The following is a 19,171-nucleotide window of genomic DNA, read 5'->3' as shown; positions in this document are numbered from 1 at the left end:
TATCGATTCCATTTAGTATAGCCCATGTAAAAGGCAAACAGGAAAAGGATATGATGTCATGTGGCCACCAAGTGGTCTGGCAGGACAAACAGCCGTGGCTCTTTTAGCTGTGGTGCATCGCTCTGCGTCTACGCCGTATGTGTGTTTTGGACGCTGCAGCAGGCCGCGGCCGCAGTACATTTGCTTTTAGTGCTGAGCTGGTTCTTTAGATTCTCACACGCACGTACACACTTGCATGCTGTCATAGTCGACGTGTAGGTGTTGGATTTAGCGCTATTGACTCGTAAAGACGGAGACAGCGGCGGAGCAATGAGTGAACGCCGTTATCGGAATACGATGAATGCTGTCTGGCTGATGGATTAAACCCGCTTACGCAGGGGGCGGGGCACGGGTGGGGAGATTTGAGGATGAGACAAAGGAGTGACGGAAGGGAAGGATGGATAAAAGGGCAGCGAGGGACTGTAACATAAGGACTTGTCAACTTATGGGACTTTTCATTAGGTACACCTTGACAATTCAAAGTGATTTGAAACCTTAGTTTTTAATGATTAGTCGATGAGTTGATTATTTTATGATATCCATCCTTAGGTCTGATTGAATGTGTGTATGTGTCCTCAGTGTGTTTATTCCCACTCCTTTTTCTATTTCTGGGGGCCAAAAAGTCCAAGTTATCTGCTGTGCAAGTGTTTCATTTTTATGGCGAATTCCACAAAAAGTGCCATTCCTAAAATGTTTGTACGGGGCATAGTTCCCATAGTTCCCACACAATAAAAATGTCATAGAAATCTTTATAGTCTCATAAATCCCTTCTTATTTAAGGCAGAGAGCGCAACCAACTCCCAGTTCCTTTTTTTTTTTTTTTAGGAGACACTTTATCAAGTGTAGTGTATGTATCTATCCGTTCTCTCTTCAGGGTCACAAAGACCTTGAGCCGATCCCAGCTGACTATGTGAGAAAGTTGCGCTACGCCCTGGACTGGTCACCGTCTCTAAAAGTGATGACAAGACACGTTCAGGTGCGATGCTGATTCTGCAGGTGCCTGCAAAGTGACGAGCATGAAGGGGAGAGCTCAAGCCTAAATATCATCATTAGACGTTAGGATGCCGAATATATAATTACTGCACGTCATCCATTTCTCGTGTGTATAAACGACAGATGTATTTCTCTCATCTATAATTATATATGTAAACATTTGAGATGATGTCATGCTCTCAGACGGCTGACTAATGTGTCTCTGGCTTGAAACGAGATGTAATGACCCTCAGACTACCCGCGTTGGGCTGTTTTTTTCACCACCGACAAAATTGCCGAGCTACACAGATAGATTTGGAGGCTCAAGGCTTACCATAAAACAGCAACTTACTCAAAAAGAGATTTTGTGTGTTTTTTTGTACCTGGATTTTCACATTTCAATTTTCAGAACCTGACCCCAGAAATGTGAGGCACACATGCTAACCAGAGGATAGCGTAACTGCTCTGAACGAGTAGCTCCCCCCCAGCAATAAGCTTCCATACAGGTTTAAATCCTGATGGAAATGTATGAAAATTATGACTAGCTGTTGCAGGAATGCTAATCTCATTCATTATCACTGCTGAGGTACCTTTAAGCAAGGAACCAATCCCCATGCCTGCATGTATGTGAAGTAGCTCAACATACACTCTAAAAACAGTTCAAAGTTTACTTAATAACGTCTGCAACGTTTACACTACGGAATTGTTCAGCTGGCATTCCGACATAATAAAATAATTTTTGTTGTAATGTCTTTTATCATGTGGCTTTATATATTGAGGTTTTTCCAGGTTCATACTGTGCCCCCTTTTAAAGGGGCAAATCTTGAGCTTTGTTTTTTTTTTCCCTGCCCCTTCCTTATGTTTTTCTTTCTTTCTTTTTTTCTTTTGGAGCTTGATATCGATTCATAAAACCATGAATCGATTTATTAATACAGCATCTCTTTTTCCCATAAATTCATAATAAAATATAATTTTACAGGCCAATTTCTTTTTATCTTACTGTTATCTTTAAATTTACTTTTCACCTGTATTTAAAAGTATTTTCTTAAATTTATGAAAGCCCTGACTTATTGCACTGAAAGTCAATTCAGAATCTTTTTATTTTATGTCTACAATTATTGAATTAAAATTGTGAACATATTTTCATCTCATCCTTGCTGATGTCAATGTTTGTGCAACACTTAAGTAATTATACACGTTACTTTCATTAACAAAGTTAATAATTTAACCAATTACTGCATCCGCAAAAAAATTAATTTAATGTTTGTAGAGTTGTTATCATGACCTTGATATTTAAAAGAATTGATGTTCCATAATTAATCAATATCGCATTGAAGTGAATTGAATAAAAAAATCGAAATTGAATCAAACTGAACTCTTGTGAATCAAAATCGAATCCATTTTGAGGAATTTGGAATCCATACCCAGCCCTAATTAAGTCGATCATTGTTTCACATGGGTTTAAACTCATATTGCATTCAATGATAATTTTAACATAAACATGCTTTTTTTTAAAACTTGGATATAAGACTTTTTCTCCATTTGTATGTATTTATTTATTTAATATTGATGAACCAGGCTCAATCAGACCAGGTTGTGCGCACCTCTTACCAAAAGTCAGGCTCGAGCTTGCCTGTGCCCTTTTCAAAGGTGGTCCATGAAATGGATGACTGAGTTATTAGCTCCTCTGCCTCACAGTGAGATGTGCAGAGTCTTTTTGTCACACCTCTTCAGTCACCATAAATGCTGTGTTGCCAGATAAAGGGGTTAAAGAGGCACAAGACCATGTCGCAATGCAGCAAGAAAACACACACACATTTTTCGGAGGGAGGGCGGGTCGCCAGCCTGGTCACCAGACAGAGGGGACACCCCACAAGGTGTCCAGCCTTGGCGCAGTAGCCATGGCAACCGTCACACCTGGCATTTAAAGTATTCATGTGATGCATGATGGCGAGTCAGAGATGCAGGCAATGAAATTGGGGTGGGGGTGCGAGGGCACATCAATCGTTCAATTGACAAGTCAATATTAGTTTAGAAGAGAAGTGTGTGTATGTGTGTGCAGTTTTGCATAATAACTGGTTGGCCTCAGACAAAGGTTTTAAGCATCTTTAATCAAACTTCTCCCATCTCTCATTTTTTATCTTACCCTTTTACTTTTCTTTTTTCTTTTTTACTCTTTGCAGCGCTGCTCTTTGCCCATTCACACATTCTTATACTTAATAGGATTAAGGTCTGCCAAAGGGATTTGAACAAGATGATTAGTAATACTGCTCTGCCAACTTCGACCTGCGCCCTGCCACACACGAGAACCCGGGTTTGTCCCTCATGGGAACAATCTCGTGACATTGCGGTCGCGGACAAAAGAGTTTCAGAAACTGTATAACAGTCAGCACGAGAGCCTGTGTGTGCGTGCGTGTGTGAGTTGTGTCCAGTGTGAGAGAGGGAGCGCGGGGGTGTGGGTGGGGGGGTCATGTGTGAGAATTGAGTGGCGCTCTTTCATAGCCAGGTCTCTTATAAGACACACACGGCGTCAAAAGCCCCTCTCACTCTCAAAAGACTCTTTAGAAAAGCAGCACTAAGCTCTTCACATGGGAGACCTGACTCTGAGACACACACACACACGCGTGCACACACACGCTTTGCACCACCACAGATGAGAAAAACATGCACAAAGAAAAAAAAAAAAGGCAACTGCAATTGTATAAATCTGCAAAACAAGTATTTGATTAGACTCCTTTCATTACAAATGGACTCAAGTACAAAAATGAATTGTAAAAATTAATTGTTATTGTTAATTGTATGCAATACACATTTTGTAACTAAAAACCTCCCACACAACATATTTTTCCTCTTTTATTAAGAGAGTCATCTTTGCCGCTGACAACCTCAAACGGCATCCTAAATAATGCGATGGATGGGGAATATCTTGCTTTTCCAACGTATTGCCTTGTTTGTAAATTGCTCCCTGTTCCTCCATGAGGCGGCTTTCCCACTATTTATCAGAATCAGAATCATCTTTATTGGCCGGGAGACCGAAGCCTGGCGGGTCGCTATCTGCGCCCCAAGTTTCATAAATGAAGAAAGAAAGTATAAGGAAGGGGAACAATAACAAAGCTCAACCTCTGCTCCTTTAAAGTGGGGGCACAGTATTAACCTGGAAAAGAACATGACAACAAAACTCAAGTACAAGACTTGAACAATACTTCTTCTTTTTTTTTTTTATAATAATGAGCCTATTTTGACTAAGCAAAAGTCAACATAAAAACCAATACTCGAGTAAAGTACAGATATCTGAAAATTCTACTAAAGTATTTTAACAAAGCTTTTCGACGACTTCTGAAAATAATCGCCGGAGTCATTTTTTTCCGTTTTTTTCAGGAAACACCAAACCATTTGCATCATGAGAAGATGATTTAAGCATTAAAAAAAATGCAAAAAAATGACGTAGGCAATCATTTTAAGAAGGTGACGATATGTACTTCCTACCACTGAGCCAGAATATTGAGCATCACAATTACAATAGAACCCCACCCACCCTGACATGCCTTTAAATAACACTTTTGAAAATGTTTAACTGTCAAAGTGTAAAATGAGTTAATCACTTAATAATACGAGTCATTCAAATTTGACTGAATCAAATGAGTCAATCTCTGAAGGCGCTCAACGTAAACGGAGAAAAATTGCTGAACAACAAATTCACCGATAACTTTGACAGCACATGATGGCGTGTCAAACACGCAGAGGGGTCATTTTTGAGTATGCCTGGGAGGTGAGTCTCATCACTAAACAGTAGGGGTGCAACGTATCACAAAAGTCATGGATCGGATAGTTTTTTGTTTTTTTTTAAAGACAAATAGTTCTTTGTCTTCATTTGTTTTATAAAATGCTTTTCCCCATTAAATAAAATAAATTAAAAAAACATTAAAAATATCTAATATAGCTGTTTAGGATTTAGTGTCTTCATTCATTTTGTAAAATGCTTTTTCCCATTAAATTAAATAAAAAATCAATTCAAAATGTCTCGTACAGCCATTTAGGATTTAGGAGTTGAGTTTGAGTTGAAAGTTTTTCTTTTTTAATGGACAAAAGTTTTTTTTTATTATAATAAATGAAGACAAAGGTCGATTTATCTTCTTCTTTTGTTGTTGCTTGTTTTAAATAATGAAAAGACCCCGACGTAAAATTGAAGGCACATTCCCTTCCTTTAAACATGGAGAGTGAATTACTGGTCATGCTAACAGCTAGCCGCTAGCCACTTACGTTGGCGGTATCATGCAATGACGGCGTCATTAATTAGCGGTTTCTTAGCGTCCTAAATTAGCGATTGGACATGAGTTCGGGATAGCGTTGTGTCGACGTTGGTCGCAACTTTAATGTCAATCAAAACTATGAACGTCTAAAAGGGAAGCCAAGCTATTGTCATCACACAACGTGGGCTACTCAGGCCATTTGCATTGCCATCAATGTAAACAAACTTTATTTAAAAATTAGCGTAAGCGGTGTGTTACGTTGAGTATGTTTCAGTTTAAAAGTGATGGAGAAAGTGTGTGGCAGGCCGTTTTAGCAGCATCTTGTATGTTAATGTGTGTGTCTGAGTGATGTGTGGGGAGGGTGCACTTCCACTTTCTGAGGGGGTTCCTAGCTTGGCAGCGTGATACAGTTCCTGTGTGGCTTTCATACCTCCGGTTTGATCAAACAAAAAAGCCACTCACACACACTCTGGGCTCAGTTGGAGCCTCTTTTAATGAAGGCAACCTCCCAGTTTAGGCACATGGGGGGGGGCAGAGGTTAAGGGTTAAACCTCGGGGAAGTCTACAAAACAGGCCAAATTAGAGAGAGGAAGAGCGAGGGGAAAGAGAGGAGAATGTGGAGGCGGGAGAGGTAAAAAGGACGAGAGAGGGAAAGTTGCGCTTTTGACATTCGCCCAAAAATGCTTTAAAAGAAGATGAAATCGACTGAGATGCCTTGGAGGCAAACTGTGGAGGAAAATCCACCCTTAAGAACCGAAGAAGTCAATTTCCTAACTGGGTAAAAGTGGGTTTTTATTCCCCTAGAATACTGACAATCAATATAGAAAAATGCAAGTGCCACTTTGAATTTTTTTCAACACAGTAAAACCAATTAAGCAAGCAATTATACATTGTGTATACAGTACAATGTCATTATTTTGGGAAAAACTGATAGGTCAAGGCTTTCTGATGAAGGTGGTAAGGCAAATTAATTTGTGTTTTTTTTTTAAATGTCTTTTTAAAATGTCTTTATTTCTATTGCATTATGGGCATGTCAAAAGTTATTTCAATGATATGGCCACAGGCCGCCAAAAAATGGACAGTGGGCCACAAATGCCCCCCCCCCCGGGCCATAGTTTGGACACCACTTCATTATACCACACTAATGAAGTGTGAGAGATTGTGAATGCATAATCACATCACGTGGAACTTTATCTCCATCCTAAAGCAATCAACTATTTGCATACCTCTCCATCTTGCCGCATAACGCTAATTGAGAGTGAGAGGCGTACATGCTCGGGAAAACACGGCAAGTGTATACCAACACACCGCAAATGACAGCGAGGCTTGTCTCCGTCACACTGCAGATGCAGACAGTAGCTTGCAGGGAACAGACTGTTTATTTGGGTTTAAAGAAGCAGCGGTTAAAAGAGCATGACTGCTTTTAAAGCCCCTCTGGTCCTGTAAAAACAGTGTCAGGATACACTCTGTTTGAGTCGGGCCGGCCACTGTGTATACGCGTGTGAGTCCGCAAGCGAGAAGCGTGTGTGTTCAAAAATAGTGCTGTCAAAGTTAAAGCATTAACTGGTTAATTAATCACAACAAATTATCGCATTAATGATGAATTAACACAGATTAATCGCGCTGTTCATTTTGACCGTAGATGATCCTTTAGCGTGACAGCGGATGGCTACGTTTAAGGTAGCACATGTCGTGTTTGAGCAATAAACATAATTTCATGCATTAAAGTAAAGCATTTAATAAATGTTTGCGTATGACATTTAGAATATTTGTTCATGTCAAAATATTGGGGTCATTTTTTTTTCTCATTTTAAATTATGCAAGTAATTGATTAGAAAAAGAGGAGGATGAGAGAATGCAGTGGATCAAAAAACTGTGGAAGACGTCCTCATAACATTAAATGTCAAAATAATTAACACATAACCGGTGCTCTTCAAATTTGGCGGGAAAAAAAAATCTTGTTAAAAAGGCTTTTTCATTAAGCGATTAATCGTGATTAATTACAATTCTAAATTGTGATTAATCTGATTAAAAAATTTAATCGTTTGACAGCTCTAGTTCAAAGTCAACTCATGACCAACATTGTGGGTCCTCCCCATCACTTGCACAAAGGCAGGACAAATGAATTGGGCTGTATGTATCGACACGAGTTCAAAGGAAAGAAAGAAATTAATTTAGAACAAAAGCATGACATTTGCCAAGAAAATGTGTGTGCCTGCTTGACAGTCAATAAAAGTGTTTATTGCAATTATTCTCTGATAATCTGCTACTCATTAAAAAGCCCTGGCTGGTCTTGTCATTACACACACAGGGGTTGATAATGTTTCTACTTTATTAGCATATTCTTCCATTGCCTCCTATTGTTAGTATTAGGGTTGAAAGCAAGGTTATTTTAGTTAGTAACGAAAATTAACGAAAAAAACAAAAACTACAAAAATGGTTTGTTAACGAAATGAAATAAAAACGAAAATTATTTTAAAAAAACAAAAACTAACTAAAACTACATTTTATGTTTATAAAACAAACTAAAACTAACTATAATTATAGCGAAAGTGTCCTTCGTTTTAATCTTTTTAGTAATGAATTTAATACATGAAAGTGTGCCACACAGAAGTGATGTCACCGAGCAGCAGCCAATAGAAAAGCACCTTCAGATGACGTTGCTCCGAGGAGACAAATTTGTCAACTCAGCCGAAATGCGACGCAAAGTGTCATTTTTTTCCATTTAACATGGTGTTTATTAAATATTGCGCACAAGTAACGTGTATATTTTTTTAACATAAACAAAAACGAAAACTAAACTAAAACCAAGCATTTTTAACAGAACCACCCTGAAAACTAATTAAAACTAGTTAAAAGTTAAAAAAAACAAATCTCAAAACGAAATAAAAACTATACTAAAATGAAAATTCCAAAACTATAATAACCTTGGTTGGAAGTCGCTGTGTTCTTGTGAATAAATGTCACACATCATGACCACCCAAATTACAGAATGGACCAATTTGTCAGAAAGTACAATTGTTTACTACAAGTCAATATTACCGATATTATTTATTGATCCCTGAAAAGGCAAATTTCCCCAGTCACAAACCATCCAAGAAACAGGAAAACAACAATGACCAACAGAGGGAGACAGAATGGAAAGCCTGTAGGTTCAATCTTCAGTGCCCCAAATTCCTTAGATGGGGAGAAGAAGAAAAAGAAAAATATAAGGAAGGAGGAGGGGAAAAGAATAAGGCTCAAGCTCTGCCTCTATAAAGGGGGGCTCAGTTTGAACCTGGAAAAAAACTCGGCGGCACATACAACCACATCACACAACAGAACTCGAAGACTTGCACATGTGGGTGGGGCGAGGAGGAGAGGGTGCCTTGCATGCATCATACAACATTTTCAATCGTTTTTGCAGTTCAATGTGAACAGCGATATTTTTGACAGCGTTGCATGTGAATTTGAATTATATATATAATATTTATAATATTTTTATAATATTTTTCATTGCTGTAATGTACAAAAGGTCAATATTGTGTGTGTGTTTTTTTAGTATGAGCTAATTTTTTTTACAATATTGTAACCTTTTTTGTATCACCAACCTACCCACAATAACGTGATAATTATCGTACCGTGACCTTCATATCGTGATAATATCATATCGGGATGTTTGGATATCGTTACATTCCTAGTTTACAGCCTTCTACAAAATTCTATACACAACAACCCATAATGACAATTTTGGTGCAAATAAATAAATAATTCTAACGTAAAAAAAAAATCGCATTACATGATTCAAATAAAATGAGGGAACAAATGTATTCAATAAAGCTATAACATAAACATGTGGGCACGCTGAAGTGCTGCAAATACGTTCCAGCTGCCCAATACCTACACATTTATTGTTATAGGGGTCAGCAACATGGTTGGCCCCAAGGACCACACGGAGGAGCCCGTTCCAAGCATAGCTCATCAATGATGAGACATTGCGATTTCCTCTGAATATTTTAGACGTAAATGGTAAATAGACTGCTTTTCATATAGCGCTTTTATCTACACCATATGGTGCCCAAAGCATTTACATTTACCCATTCACGCACACATTCACGCACCAGACGTGATAATTTGCAAGTGTAAACATTTGTAAAAAAAGTAACGAAATGAAATGTTGCTTAATGACTTTTAGCTGTTTCCTACCTTGATAAATCATTGATGAATTAATTGTAAGAAATCATTAACATCGTCAGTGTCAGAACATTCTTTTATTTCCTTGTAGCATGTTAAATATACCAGAGTAATCTGAAAAAGTTGACTTTCATTGCATCCTTGCACCCACGCTGGCTCATCCGACAACCATCACCACTAAGTCTAATGGTGCTTTTCAGTTCATGCTTTTGAGTTGAAGTGGACCCACATGACCTCTTGAGACTTCGAGAATCCTACTTTATGTTCGTAACGTTTCTGTCCATGCGTCATGAGTGCATGCGTAATGCCGCTGTAGTAGCAGCAGGTGCACAAGGAGGACGATAACCTGACTGCCTAATTGTGAGATCGCAAACTCAAGAATGTAAGGAATGTCACCGGGCATTAGCCGTTAGCCGATTAGCACGCCGGAGGTCATGGTGCAGCAGCAGGGGTCAAGAGCTGGGGGGGGGGGGGGGGGGGGTGCTGGGCGAAAGGTCAAATAGTCCGTCTGGAACGTGGCCTGGATTAGCCCGACGGCTGATGACTCAAACACTCGGGGAGCCGCTTCCCCGGGCTTTTTCCGTTGAGCGTCCAGTTTCTCTCCTATGGTGAAGAAATGCCAATGTGATGTGTTCCTTACATCTCGCAGCAGCTGCATCCATTCTCAGATACGCAATCTCATTTACGTGCTTTTATTTATATCTGCACGTTGCTGTTTCTACGGTGATATGATTAACACTTTATTTGTTGAAGTGACGTTGGTTGTGTGTGTGCGTGTGTGTCATATTAGGTGGTGATATTGCAACCCAAACCTACAGCTAATGAATATTTGCAGTTTGGCACCTGCAAATTAACAGATTTTTCCCCCCTTTACGTACGTAATATTCAAAGAGAAAAAAAAAACATTATAAAGTGGCAAATTTGCAAGAAAAAAACTCAGAAACTACAAATACACGTCGCGTAGCTATAGTTTAATGTGAGGATTTGTTGGTGGCTAATGGGAAACTGTTTATAAAATGAAAAAGCAGGATGGAGACGGATTCATTCTTAATTTATACGTTACTCGTCATGCACGCCAGTTCGAGCGACAACACTTCCTGATCCCCGATGAAATGACTAACACTAACCAATCAGAAGCCAGCATACTTTAAGTAAATGCAAGTGAATGATGGAGAGCAGCAGATTCGACACATCAACTTAGATACTTGTACAAAAAAAAATACCAAAAGGTGTGAATGTGTAAATAATAATTTTGGAAACATAAATTTTAACAAATTAACTTAAATGCTTGATCCTCAGGTTGTGGAACTTCTCAAAGCGAGGCGTCTTTGTCCCTGGCAGCTTCAAAGTGCGAACATTTAATGATATGGTTAATCTCTGCTAAAGCAATTACTATTTTCTTATTTTAAAACCCGACCGAAAAGTATTGGTTACAAATATCAGAGTATGCTACGTGTATTTCTCGTAAGTTTCTGAGTTTTTTTCCTTTATAAAGTGGCAAATTTACGAGTTTTTTTAAAGTGGCAAATTTGTGAGTTTTTTTCTCAGAATATTGCCCCCACCATCTAAAAAATATATATTTATACGTGGCCCTAATACACTGTCATATTTTCCCCCATTTACCTCCTGTTTATTGGTATTTTTTGATGACTTTTTGGGGGTTTGTAAAAAAAAAAATAATAATAATAATAATAAATCTTTTTTTTCTTTCTTTTTTTTTATTAATCAAGTGGCTACTCAAAGTGTTGTGGCGGGCTGCATGCAGGTGCCAGTTGCCCATCCCTGAACTATGCCACGGATGCATAGTGACAGGCAGAACAATTAAATGCTCCTCACTAGATAGCAATTAACTTTTGTACTGTATTCACTTTTTGTGACATTTTTGTCGAGTTGTTAGTTATTGACCCCCCCCCCCCCCCCTCCCAATGTAAAATATGTGCCTTGGTTGTTGGTTATATCATGCTGAAAAGTGTTTCTAATACATGGGATTAGTGGTATGATATGCATTATTAGATTGTGCTTACAGGAAAAAAATAATTTGGGCTTTTTATCACGTTGTGACTTGAATGAACTGAAACGATAACTTCCTTAAAACACTGAGGGCAGCGCCGACAGCTTTCATGGAATCAGAGGTCACCAGCGCCCCCTAAAGGTTATCTGAACATTTCCTAGAGTTTACCTGATGTGTGGATTTTCAAAGCCAGTAACATTTATCAGTGTGCACCAATGTAGATAATGTACATACTTGCGCTCGCTCCCGTGTTGTTGGGAAGGAGTGCTTTGTATGCTCTACAGCTTTCCTGCTGCATTTGCCAGAGTTACTGCTATAAACAAGTGTCTGTGAGATGGCCGAGCTTTAATAACCCTCTGCCCCCTGTCTTGTCTCCTTCTCTCCATCTCTCTGGCTGCCCTTTCACTCTGTCCAGTGATCTCAGCGAGAACCAGATTCAAGGGGTGCCCAGGAAAGCCTTCAGGGGAGCTGTGGAAATCAAGAATCTGTAAGTTGGCGCCACTTGGCAAAAGGTTTCCAGACACATTGTGTGTGTGTGTGTGTGTGGGTGTGTGCGTGTCTGTGTGTGTATTGCCCCATGTTTACTAATGTGTCTGTCTGTGCATCAATATTTAATTGCCTTAAATGTCATGGGCCTCCTGCTTGCTGTATTGACTGATCATTAATAACCCTGTGTATGTGTGTGTGTGTGTGTGGGTGTGTGCGCGTGTACGACATTTCTGCAGTTGTTCTATCTCTGTTTTGCCTCAATCAGAGTTGTGATGATGAAAGATAATTGTTGGTGATTTTTTGCAGGTAACGTCATTTGCACAGCGGTCTTTTTGTAAACACGGATCGTTCAACGTCAGATAATTTTGTTGAATTATTGTGCAATTATAATAAATGGGCAGGAAATTGTCTGTCTGTGCGCCCGTAAAGAGAGTGAGAGAGAGAGGGAGTGGGGAAAAAGGTATTGCATACAAATGAAGCGTCATATAGAAGAAGAAGGAGCGCATACGAGAGGAAAGGAGGATTAACATCTGCAAAGAACAAAGAACTCCAGAGACAAAAGGAGCTGCGTTTACTCTTTGCTTGACTTTCACCTGCTCTCTGTAAGCCATATTAGCACTGAACAAAACACAACTTGTCTTTTGTCTTTTGTGTGCGCATGTGTGCAGCCAGCTGGACTACAACCACATCAGCTGTATCGAAGATGGAGCCTTCAGAGCGTTACGCGACCTGGAAGTACTGTGAGTAACAGTTGATCGAGTCGAGATGCGCACAAGAGAAGCTACAAAGGGATCCATGCATTAATATGCCTGTTGACATTTATTGTAAATATATTTAGAGTTCAAAATCAAATTATTAATTATTTAATTATTTACTCCTTTTAGAGGTCTTTAATCTGAAAGGATGTCAAATTGGAAAATGATGACACATTAGGTGAGCTGTGGCTAGTTGCGGATTATTTATATTCTCAAGTATCAAAGGTGCCATTGAGATGTGTCTCAAATTAACATACTGTTTTATCACAGTGTTGACGTTAACATCACAGCTCACGAGTTTAGTTTTGTATGTTTATTAAAGTGTCTTGAACTTCAACATGAGCCATCAAAAATCATATTTTTTAAATCTGGTGAATTTCAGTGTTCAACGGGATTTTTTTTTTGTTTGCTTATGGAAGATGTAATCATGAAATCGATCAATTTAATGTATTAACTGTCGCACAAGTTGTGCTTTCTTCCACTTGGATGTTGGATTTCATTAGCTCTGATGAATTCTTTATGGCTGCCTACAATCATGCATTTGCAGGAATGGCAGACTTTCTGATGTAGCTCTTATAATGGATGTGCGCCTTATACTTTATTGTGGATGCGAGGCAAGTGTTGTCAGAAGGCAACTAGCAAGAAAAAGAAAAAGAAAAGAAAAGAAAAAAAAAGAAGGCAACGAGCAGGCCTTGATTTATCATCCCCTAAAAAAATAACAATTAATGAATTTATTTATTTATTTATTTTACACACACACACACAAATATTCAAAAAACACAGATTAATATGTTTTCCACAAAAAAGCGGAAGGAAATGTTCAAAATATGAACAAAATATTGAAAAGAAAAAAAGGACAAAAAATCTGCTGGTATTTGGATCCGTGGGTGGCGACCTGTGAATATCAACTGCTGTTTAAAGTTGTAATATCACCATTTACCACTAGATGGAAGACAAGTCTTCATTGCGCTTACTACCTGTACTGCAATGTGAGTAGGCCGAATAATTTTTTATGGTTTTGGAATAATATGCAGGACAAACATAGTAAATCAATAATATAAAAATTTTAAGGGAGTTTTTTGGGGGAAAAAATGTACAAAATGAGTTCTTGCCCTTAATTTTGGTTTATTTTCAACAGTGTTGTTCCATTCTGGAATGGTAATTTTTATTTGACGCAGCCCTTTGCACTGAAAAAAATAAAAAATATATATATATGTATACAATACCGTATGTGGTTATTTAGTTGTTTGCTTCAAACCCTTTTTTTGTTGGATTAGGATGGTGGTTTCTTTATACATGCATTGAGAAATGTATTATCAAAAATGAAATATATTAAGAGCAATTTTGCATGTTAGCACATTTTTTTGAAATATCATTTTTGTCATAGATCTTGTTAGGAATTGTGTGATCCTATGTGGCCCACAGAAGCTCTGAGGAAAAATTGTGGCCACCTCCAGCGTTTCATTTGCCAATCCCTGGCCTATAGTCTGACTACTCATTTAATAAACAAGGCTGGATTTTATGATGGTGACTAGGAAATGGAATGACAGTGACATTGTCCTCCCTTCTCAGCACCCTCAACAACAACAACATCAGCCGACTGTCCGTGGCCAGTTTCAACCACATGCCCAAGCTGAGGACATTGTAAGTTACACCACAGAGTACACAACATCATCCCCAGGGTTGAGTTCTCATCTTGTCCTGCTTGTTTGTACAATTGATTGCTTCATCTCACCTCTCCTCCATCGTCTACCCGCCTTTCCCCATTCTGCACATCCTCAAATCTATTGTTTCTCTCCTCCCATCCATCACCCCATCTTGCTACTTCTCTGCCCCCCCCCCCTCCCTCATCCACCCAGTCGACTGCACTCCAACAACCTGCAATGTGACTGCCACGTGGCCTGGCTATCGGAGTGGCTGCGGCAGCGCCCCCGTCTGGGACTTTACACGCAGTGCATGGCCCCGCCACACTTGCGGGGGCACAATGTTGCAGAAGTCCAGAAGAAGGAGTTTGTCTGCACAGGTAAGGTGGAGACGTAACACAGGGTTAACTATGATGTTTAGACCAGACATGTTCTAAACACAGTCTGTTCGGTGTCACTCTAAACAGAGTGAAATTTACACTTGGAAGAAAGTAAAATATTCAGAGTAAATTTTAGTCGTTTTAGTGTGTGCGATAGAATTTGCCTATCCCATGAAAAAAAACTATTAAATTATATGAAATGATATGTACATTTTGCAAGGAGAGATTTTGACAAAATTTTACTGATGTATTAAAAAAAAAAAAAGTTACGCAAGGGTTGAGGAACGAACTCACGTCCTTCAGTGGGAGACAGCCACTCTACCACCTGAGCTATGTCCCTCCTACTGTTTGCTTTTATCCAAAAGGCGACCAATTTGGTCTTGGAGTTAACGAAGATTCCAACTGACACGAGCGTAATACTAACACACAGTTGGAGCTGCATGGCTCAGGGAGTCAACCTGAAGTTGTGGGTTTGTTTTATTTTGTTATTTTTTTACTCTCTTCTAAGTGTAAATTTTATTTTGTTTAGAGTGGTACCCAATAGACTCTATTTAAAGTAAAATTTACCCTGCAGAATTGACCCTATATTATATTAAGAACTTGGTTGTTTAATTGATTCAGGGCATGACATTCAACCAGCACTATGGCATAAGTATTTACAGGAGTTCAGAACATCCATAGAGGCATTCTATTTCATCCATCCATCAAATTTTGTCATATCACAAAGTCCGCTGGGATACGCTCGAGCTCAGCCGCAACCCTAATGAAGACAAATGCTGCAAAGTGGATGGTTGAATATACTGCAATAACATATTGATTGATCCTATCTATATATTCTGCATAGTCAATCAAAGGGAACGTAGTAAAATATTTGCTGGCTGCATTAAAATACAGTATTTGCTTTGTCTTATTGTTTCTTCCTTACTGTCTGCCGCTCGTCCTTTTTCAAGATGCGGATGAAGGCGAGTATTCGACTTCTCATGCTTAACTTAGATTTAAACCACACACATTTTTCTCCTATAAGCGCATTTTGGAACCAAACACAAGTGACACAGAATGCAAACATCGTTCTCTCACATTCTGTTGCTTCACTCTTTCCATTCACTTCACTGAATTCCGTCCGACTGAATCTTTGATTTTGACCGCGTGTCGCCATTCAGGTTACCAGTCGTCCTCTTCGTCCTGCAGCGTGTTGCAGTGCCCCGAGTCGTGCACCTGCAGCAACAACATTGTGGACTGCAGAGGGAAGGGTCTGGCAGAAATACCCACCAACCTCCCTGAAACCATTACTGAGATGTAAGACACACACTTCACACCGCATGCGTGCGCGCACACTACACACACACACACACATCAACACGTACTCAACAATGGGGATAATTCTCTGCTCTTTTGCTACGTGCCGCTCTATACGACGGTACGCGGTTCTCGCTCACAGCTTGTCTCCCTCACTGCAGTGGAATAAAACCACACGGCTGTGAAATGAGAAATCCCGCTCATGCAGCTCTGCTCTGATTAAAGACAGTAATGACGGGATGAGGGAGAAAGAATTAAAAGCTCAATCTGAAGGACGAGGTCGATCATATCTTTATCTGAGAGATTTAAAGTGGCAGAATTTGACTCCCGGTTTTTGGACTGAGCTGTGGGGCAAAAAAATCTTCAAGACTTTATGAACTAAATGGAACATTATTTCTGAAGATACCGGACCGCTGAGTCTACAAACCCATGGGGGATAAGTCTCTGGTGAGGTCGCAGTTTACAGTTGAGGTCAAACCGTTCCGCAAGAATAATTGAAGACGAAATAATCATTTCCAGTGTCAGTGTTCTTTTATCTTTAATGCTGGCTATACTATAATAACAACCAGGAGACTGCATATCCGCAGTTGAACTGGATGCCAGAAAGATCGAGTGCACAGCTGAAGAGCCATTTCCGCTTTATGTGGAAGAAGGTCTAATCTGTTCAAAATGGTTTCTACTCTTCTGCTTTTTCTGCTCATCTGACATGATGGTCTTGACTGGTTTCAACCAGAAAAGTAGGCCAGAGGTTCCAGGATCAGCTCTGCCGTCCCAGCCATCTTGATGACGTTCAGGTCTTTAAAACGGGAAAGAGGAATCATCATAAGTCGGGCGGGAACTGTCTGATGCTCAGGGTACTCACTGTGAGCAGTCGCTTTGTCCTATCATAACTCTCGCCTCTTCTGATGCACTGAACGAAGCAAAGCGCCGCACAGTCTCTTTGTAGGCGAAAACTTGAACGAAGAACAAAGAATGTGATCAATGACTTTGACTTTGGACTTCGACTGTCTTACTTTCTTCGGCCTTGGGGGGCATCAAACTTTTTCTTGGTGTTTGGTAACTTGGTTGTAGATGCGTGACTCATTATAGGTGATGAATAGCTCTTCATAATAAGGTTGGTCTCATTATCACTGACTGTTCAAAAAAGTTCATTGGCTGAGGTCACATTTATATACTCCATGGCAATTATAATGAAGGGGAACACTGATCATTTGTCGTTTGTTGTTTTAAAATAAATATATTGTGACACCAGTCCTGGAAGTTTTCTGACACTCCTTGTAACCTGACATGACTTTATAATGTATAATATGAATATGATTTTGCTCACTTTACAGTAACTTCTGGTGTTTGTTCTTTGTCTTCAGTTCAAACTCAGTTTGATGCGACTCGATATTTTTCCTGATGTTGTCCTTTCAATTGTTCTGCCTTTGGGGCATTCACCATCTGAGATTTCACCGCAAAATAATTTCAGTGACTGAATAATAGCTAATAAGGTTTTTATTGGCATTGGCCTATTTCACTCACGCCCATAAAAGATGTCACCTCGTTTACCTTGACGTATTAACTTATAAACCCTAATGCTCTGAATTAACTTTGGGATTTATGTACACAGATTAGGTCCGATTTAAGGACTCAAAAAGCGACCTGTCTGTGACTTCTCTGGGGATCGGAAACTACTTGAATGGGACTCAGTTCAACTGATGTTATATCCCGGTTGACTTCAGGGACGTCACTTTTGTGACAAAATATGATTAGGCAAATAACCTTCTCTTGAGGACAGCTGCGAAACACCAAAACCTACTTTGGCATCTTGCGACATGATGTGGTCACAGAAATGTCTCCAGTGATTTGAGACTGTTAAAACAGGTCTTGTACGAGTACGGAGTTATTGTTGTAATACAATACAAAATAAAAGAACACATACTTCAGTTATGACAGGCAACCACTAATATTATAGTGCTCTGACTATACTGCACACATTTGGCGTCTTAAAACACACCGCTGGCGTTTTGGAGCCATCGTTTTACCACTAATAGTTGGGGTGGTCAAAATTAATGACTCTGGATGTAATAATGATGATGTATGTGCAGAAATGATGAAAATATAAGCTGATTCCTCGCTCTGGGGGGGGATGAACTCTTGTTTCCTGGCTCAACTTCAAAATCCAATCGCGGCCTCCCGTACTGCACCAAGATTTCATCGAAATCCAACTTTTTCTTCCACTGAAGATGTAACAGAACAGCACTGGGAATATACAATCCAGTGTAGTAGAGAAGTGCAAATGGAAAACAAACACCGGCGGGAAATATTTCACAGTCCAATGGTTGGCTTACAAACGGTCGCTCTAATCACAGTGATGTGAAATATTTTGAAAATGACAAGTCTGCTCTATCATTTGCCCTCCCTATACTGTGTCAGCCATCATCAAAGGGACTTATCACAAATTGTTTGCACAATGCCAGAGGCTTCCGAAGCACCCGCCCTAATTAAGAATAGCAAAACGATTTCAATGTTCAATTACCATCCATCAATGGTCTGTGTGTGTTTGGTTCCAGACGATTGGAGCAGAACGCCATCAAGGTCATCCCAGCCGGGGCCTTTTCTTCTTATAAGAAACTGCGAAGAATGTAAGTAGAAGGGGACATGTCATAATCACACTGACCAGTATTATAGTCATATTTAAATAAGGATTTCACCAGACCCAGCACAGTTAATATATATATTTTTTTTAAAAAGCATAAAATATTCATTTTTTTCTTATTATTTTCTATTGTCTACAATATAGTGCATCTACAAATTCGGTATTTTTTTTTAGGAAAAAAATAAGAATAAATAAATAAATAAATAAAATAAAATTTCGGACGTAAAACTATCATGGAAAGCTTTCTACAAAGGTCACACCACATAATATTTTATTTTCAATTTAAATTACAACAGTTAACCATCTAAAAAAAACAAGCTAGCTAGCCAAACAAATAAAATTATAATGAAAATGTTGGAAACAAAATAAAAAATTTAAGTCTTACCATATGATGTCCAAATATAACCACAAATACCAGAATTACTTTTTTCATATTTGTAAGACAGTACACATTCATTTTGTAGACTAAATTTTACTCTGAAAAAGACTGTCCCAGTCCAAACATAGTCAATTTTATACTCA

The 19,171-nt window shown here is 39.1% G+C and overlaps 1 protein-coding gene across 9 annotated transcripts in view; it reads left to right on the top strand.

Moving 5' to 3' along the window:
• The window catches only part of slit2 (slit homolog 2 (Drosophila)), a 106,442-nt gene that overhangs the window by 55,834 nt on the left and 31,437 nt on the right, over positions 1-19,171 (top strand). For 7 of the 9 annotated variants that reach the window (XM_086082242.1, XM_086082243.1, XM_086082240.1 and 4 more), the window contains exons 5-11: positions 11,861-11,932; positions 12,603-12,674; positions 14,262-14,333; positions 14,549-14,712; positions 15,663-15,674; positions 15,873-16,008; positions 18,564-18,635. In XM_086082242.1, coding sequence (XP_085938368.1) covers positions 11,861-11,932; positions 12,603-12,674; positions 14,262-14,333; positions 14,549-14,712; positions 15,663-15,674; positions 15,873-16,008; positions 18,564-18,635 — 600 coding nt within the window. The remainder of the gene's footprint in view (positions 1-11,860; positions 11,933-12,602; positions 12,675-14,261; positions 14,334-14,548; positions 14,713-15,662; positions 15,675-15,872; positions 16,009-18,563; positions 18,636-19,171) is intronic. The other 2 variants (XM_086082241.1, XM_086082247.1) reach the window with 1 other exon arrangement.

Source organism: Leptonotus elevatus, chromosome 8 (genome assembly GCF_054856555.1).
Source record: "Leptonotus elevatus isolate MCC_2025b chromosome 8, RoL_Lele_1.0, whole genome shotgun sequence".
NCBI classification, from domain to species: Eukaryota; Metazoa; Chordata; class Actinopteri; order Syngnathiformes; family Syngnathidae; genus Leptonotus; species Leptonotus elevatus.
This window is presented reverse-complemented; position numbering and strand designations above follow the sequence as displayed.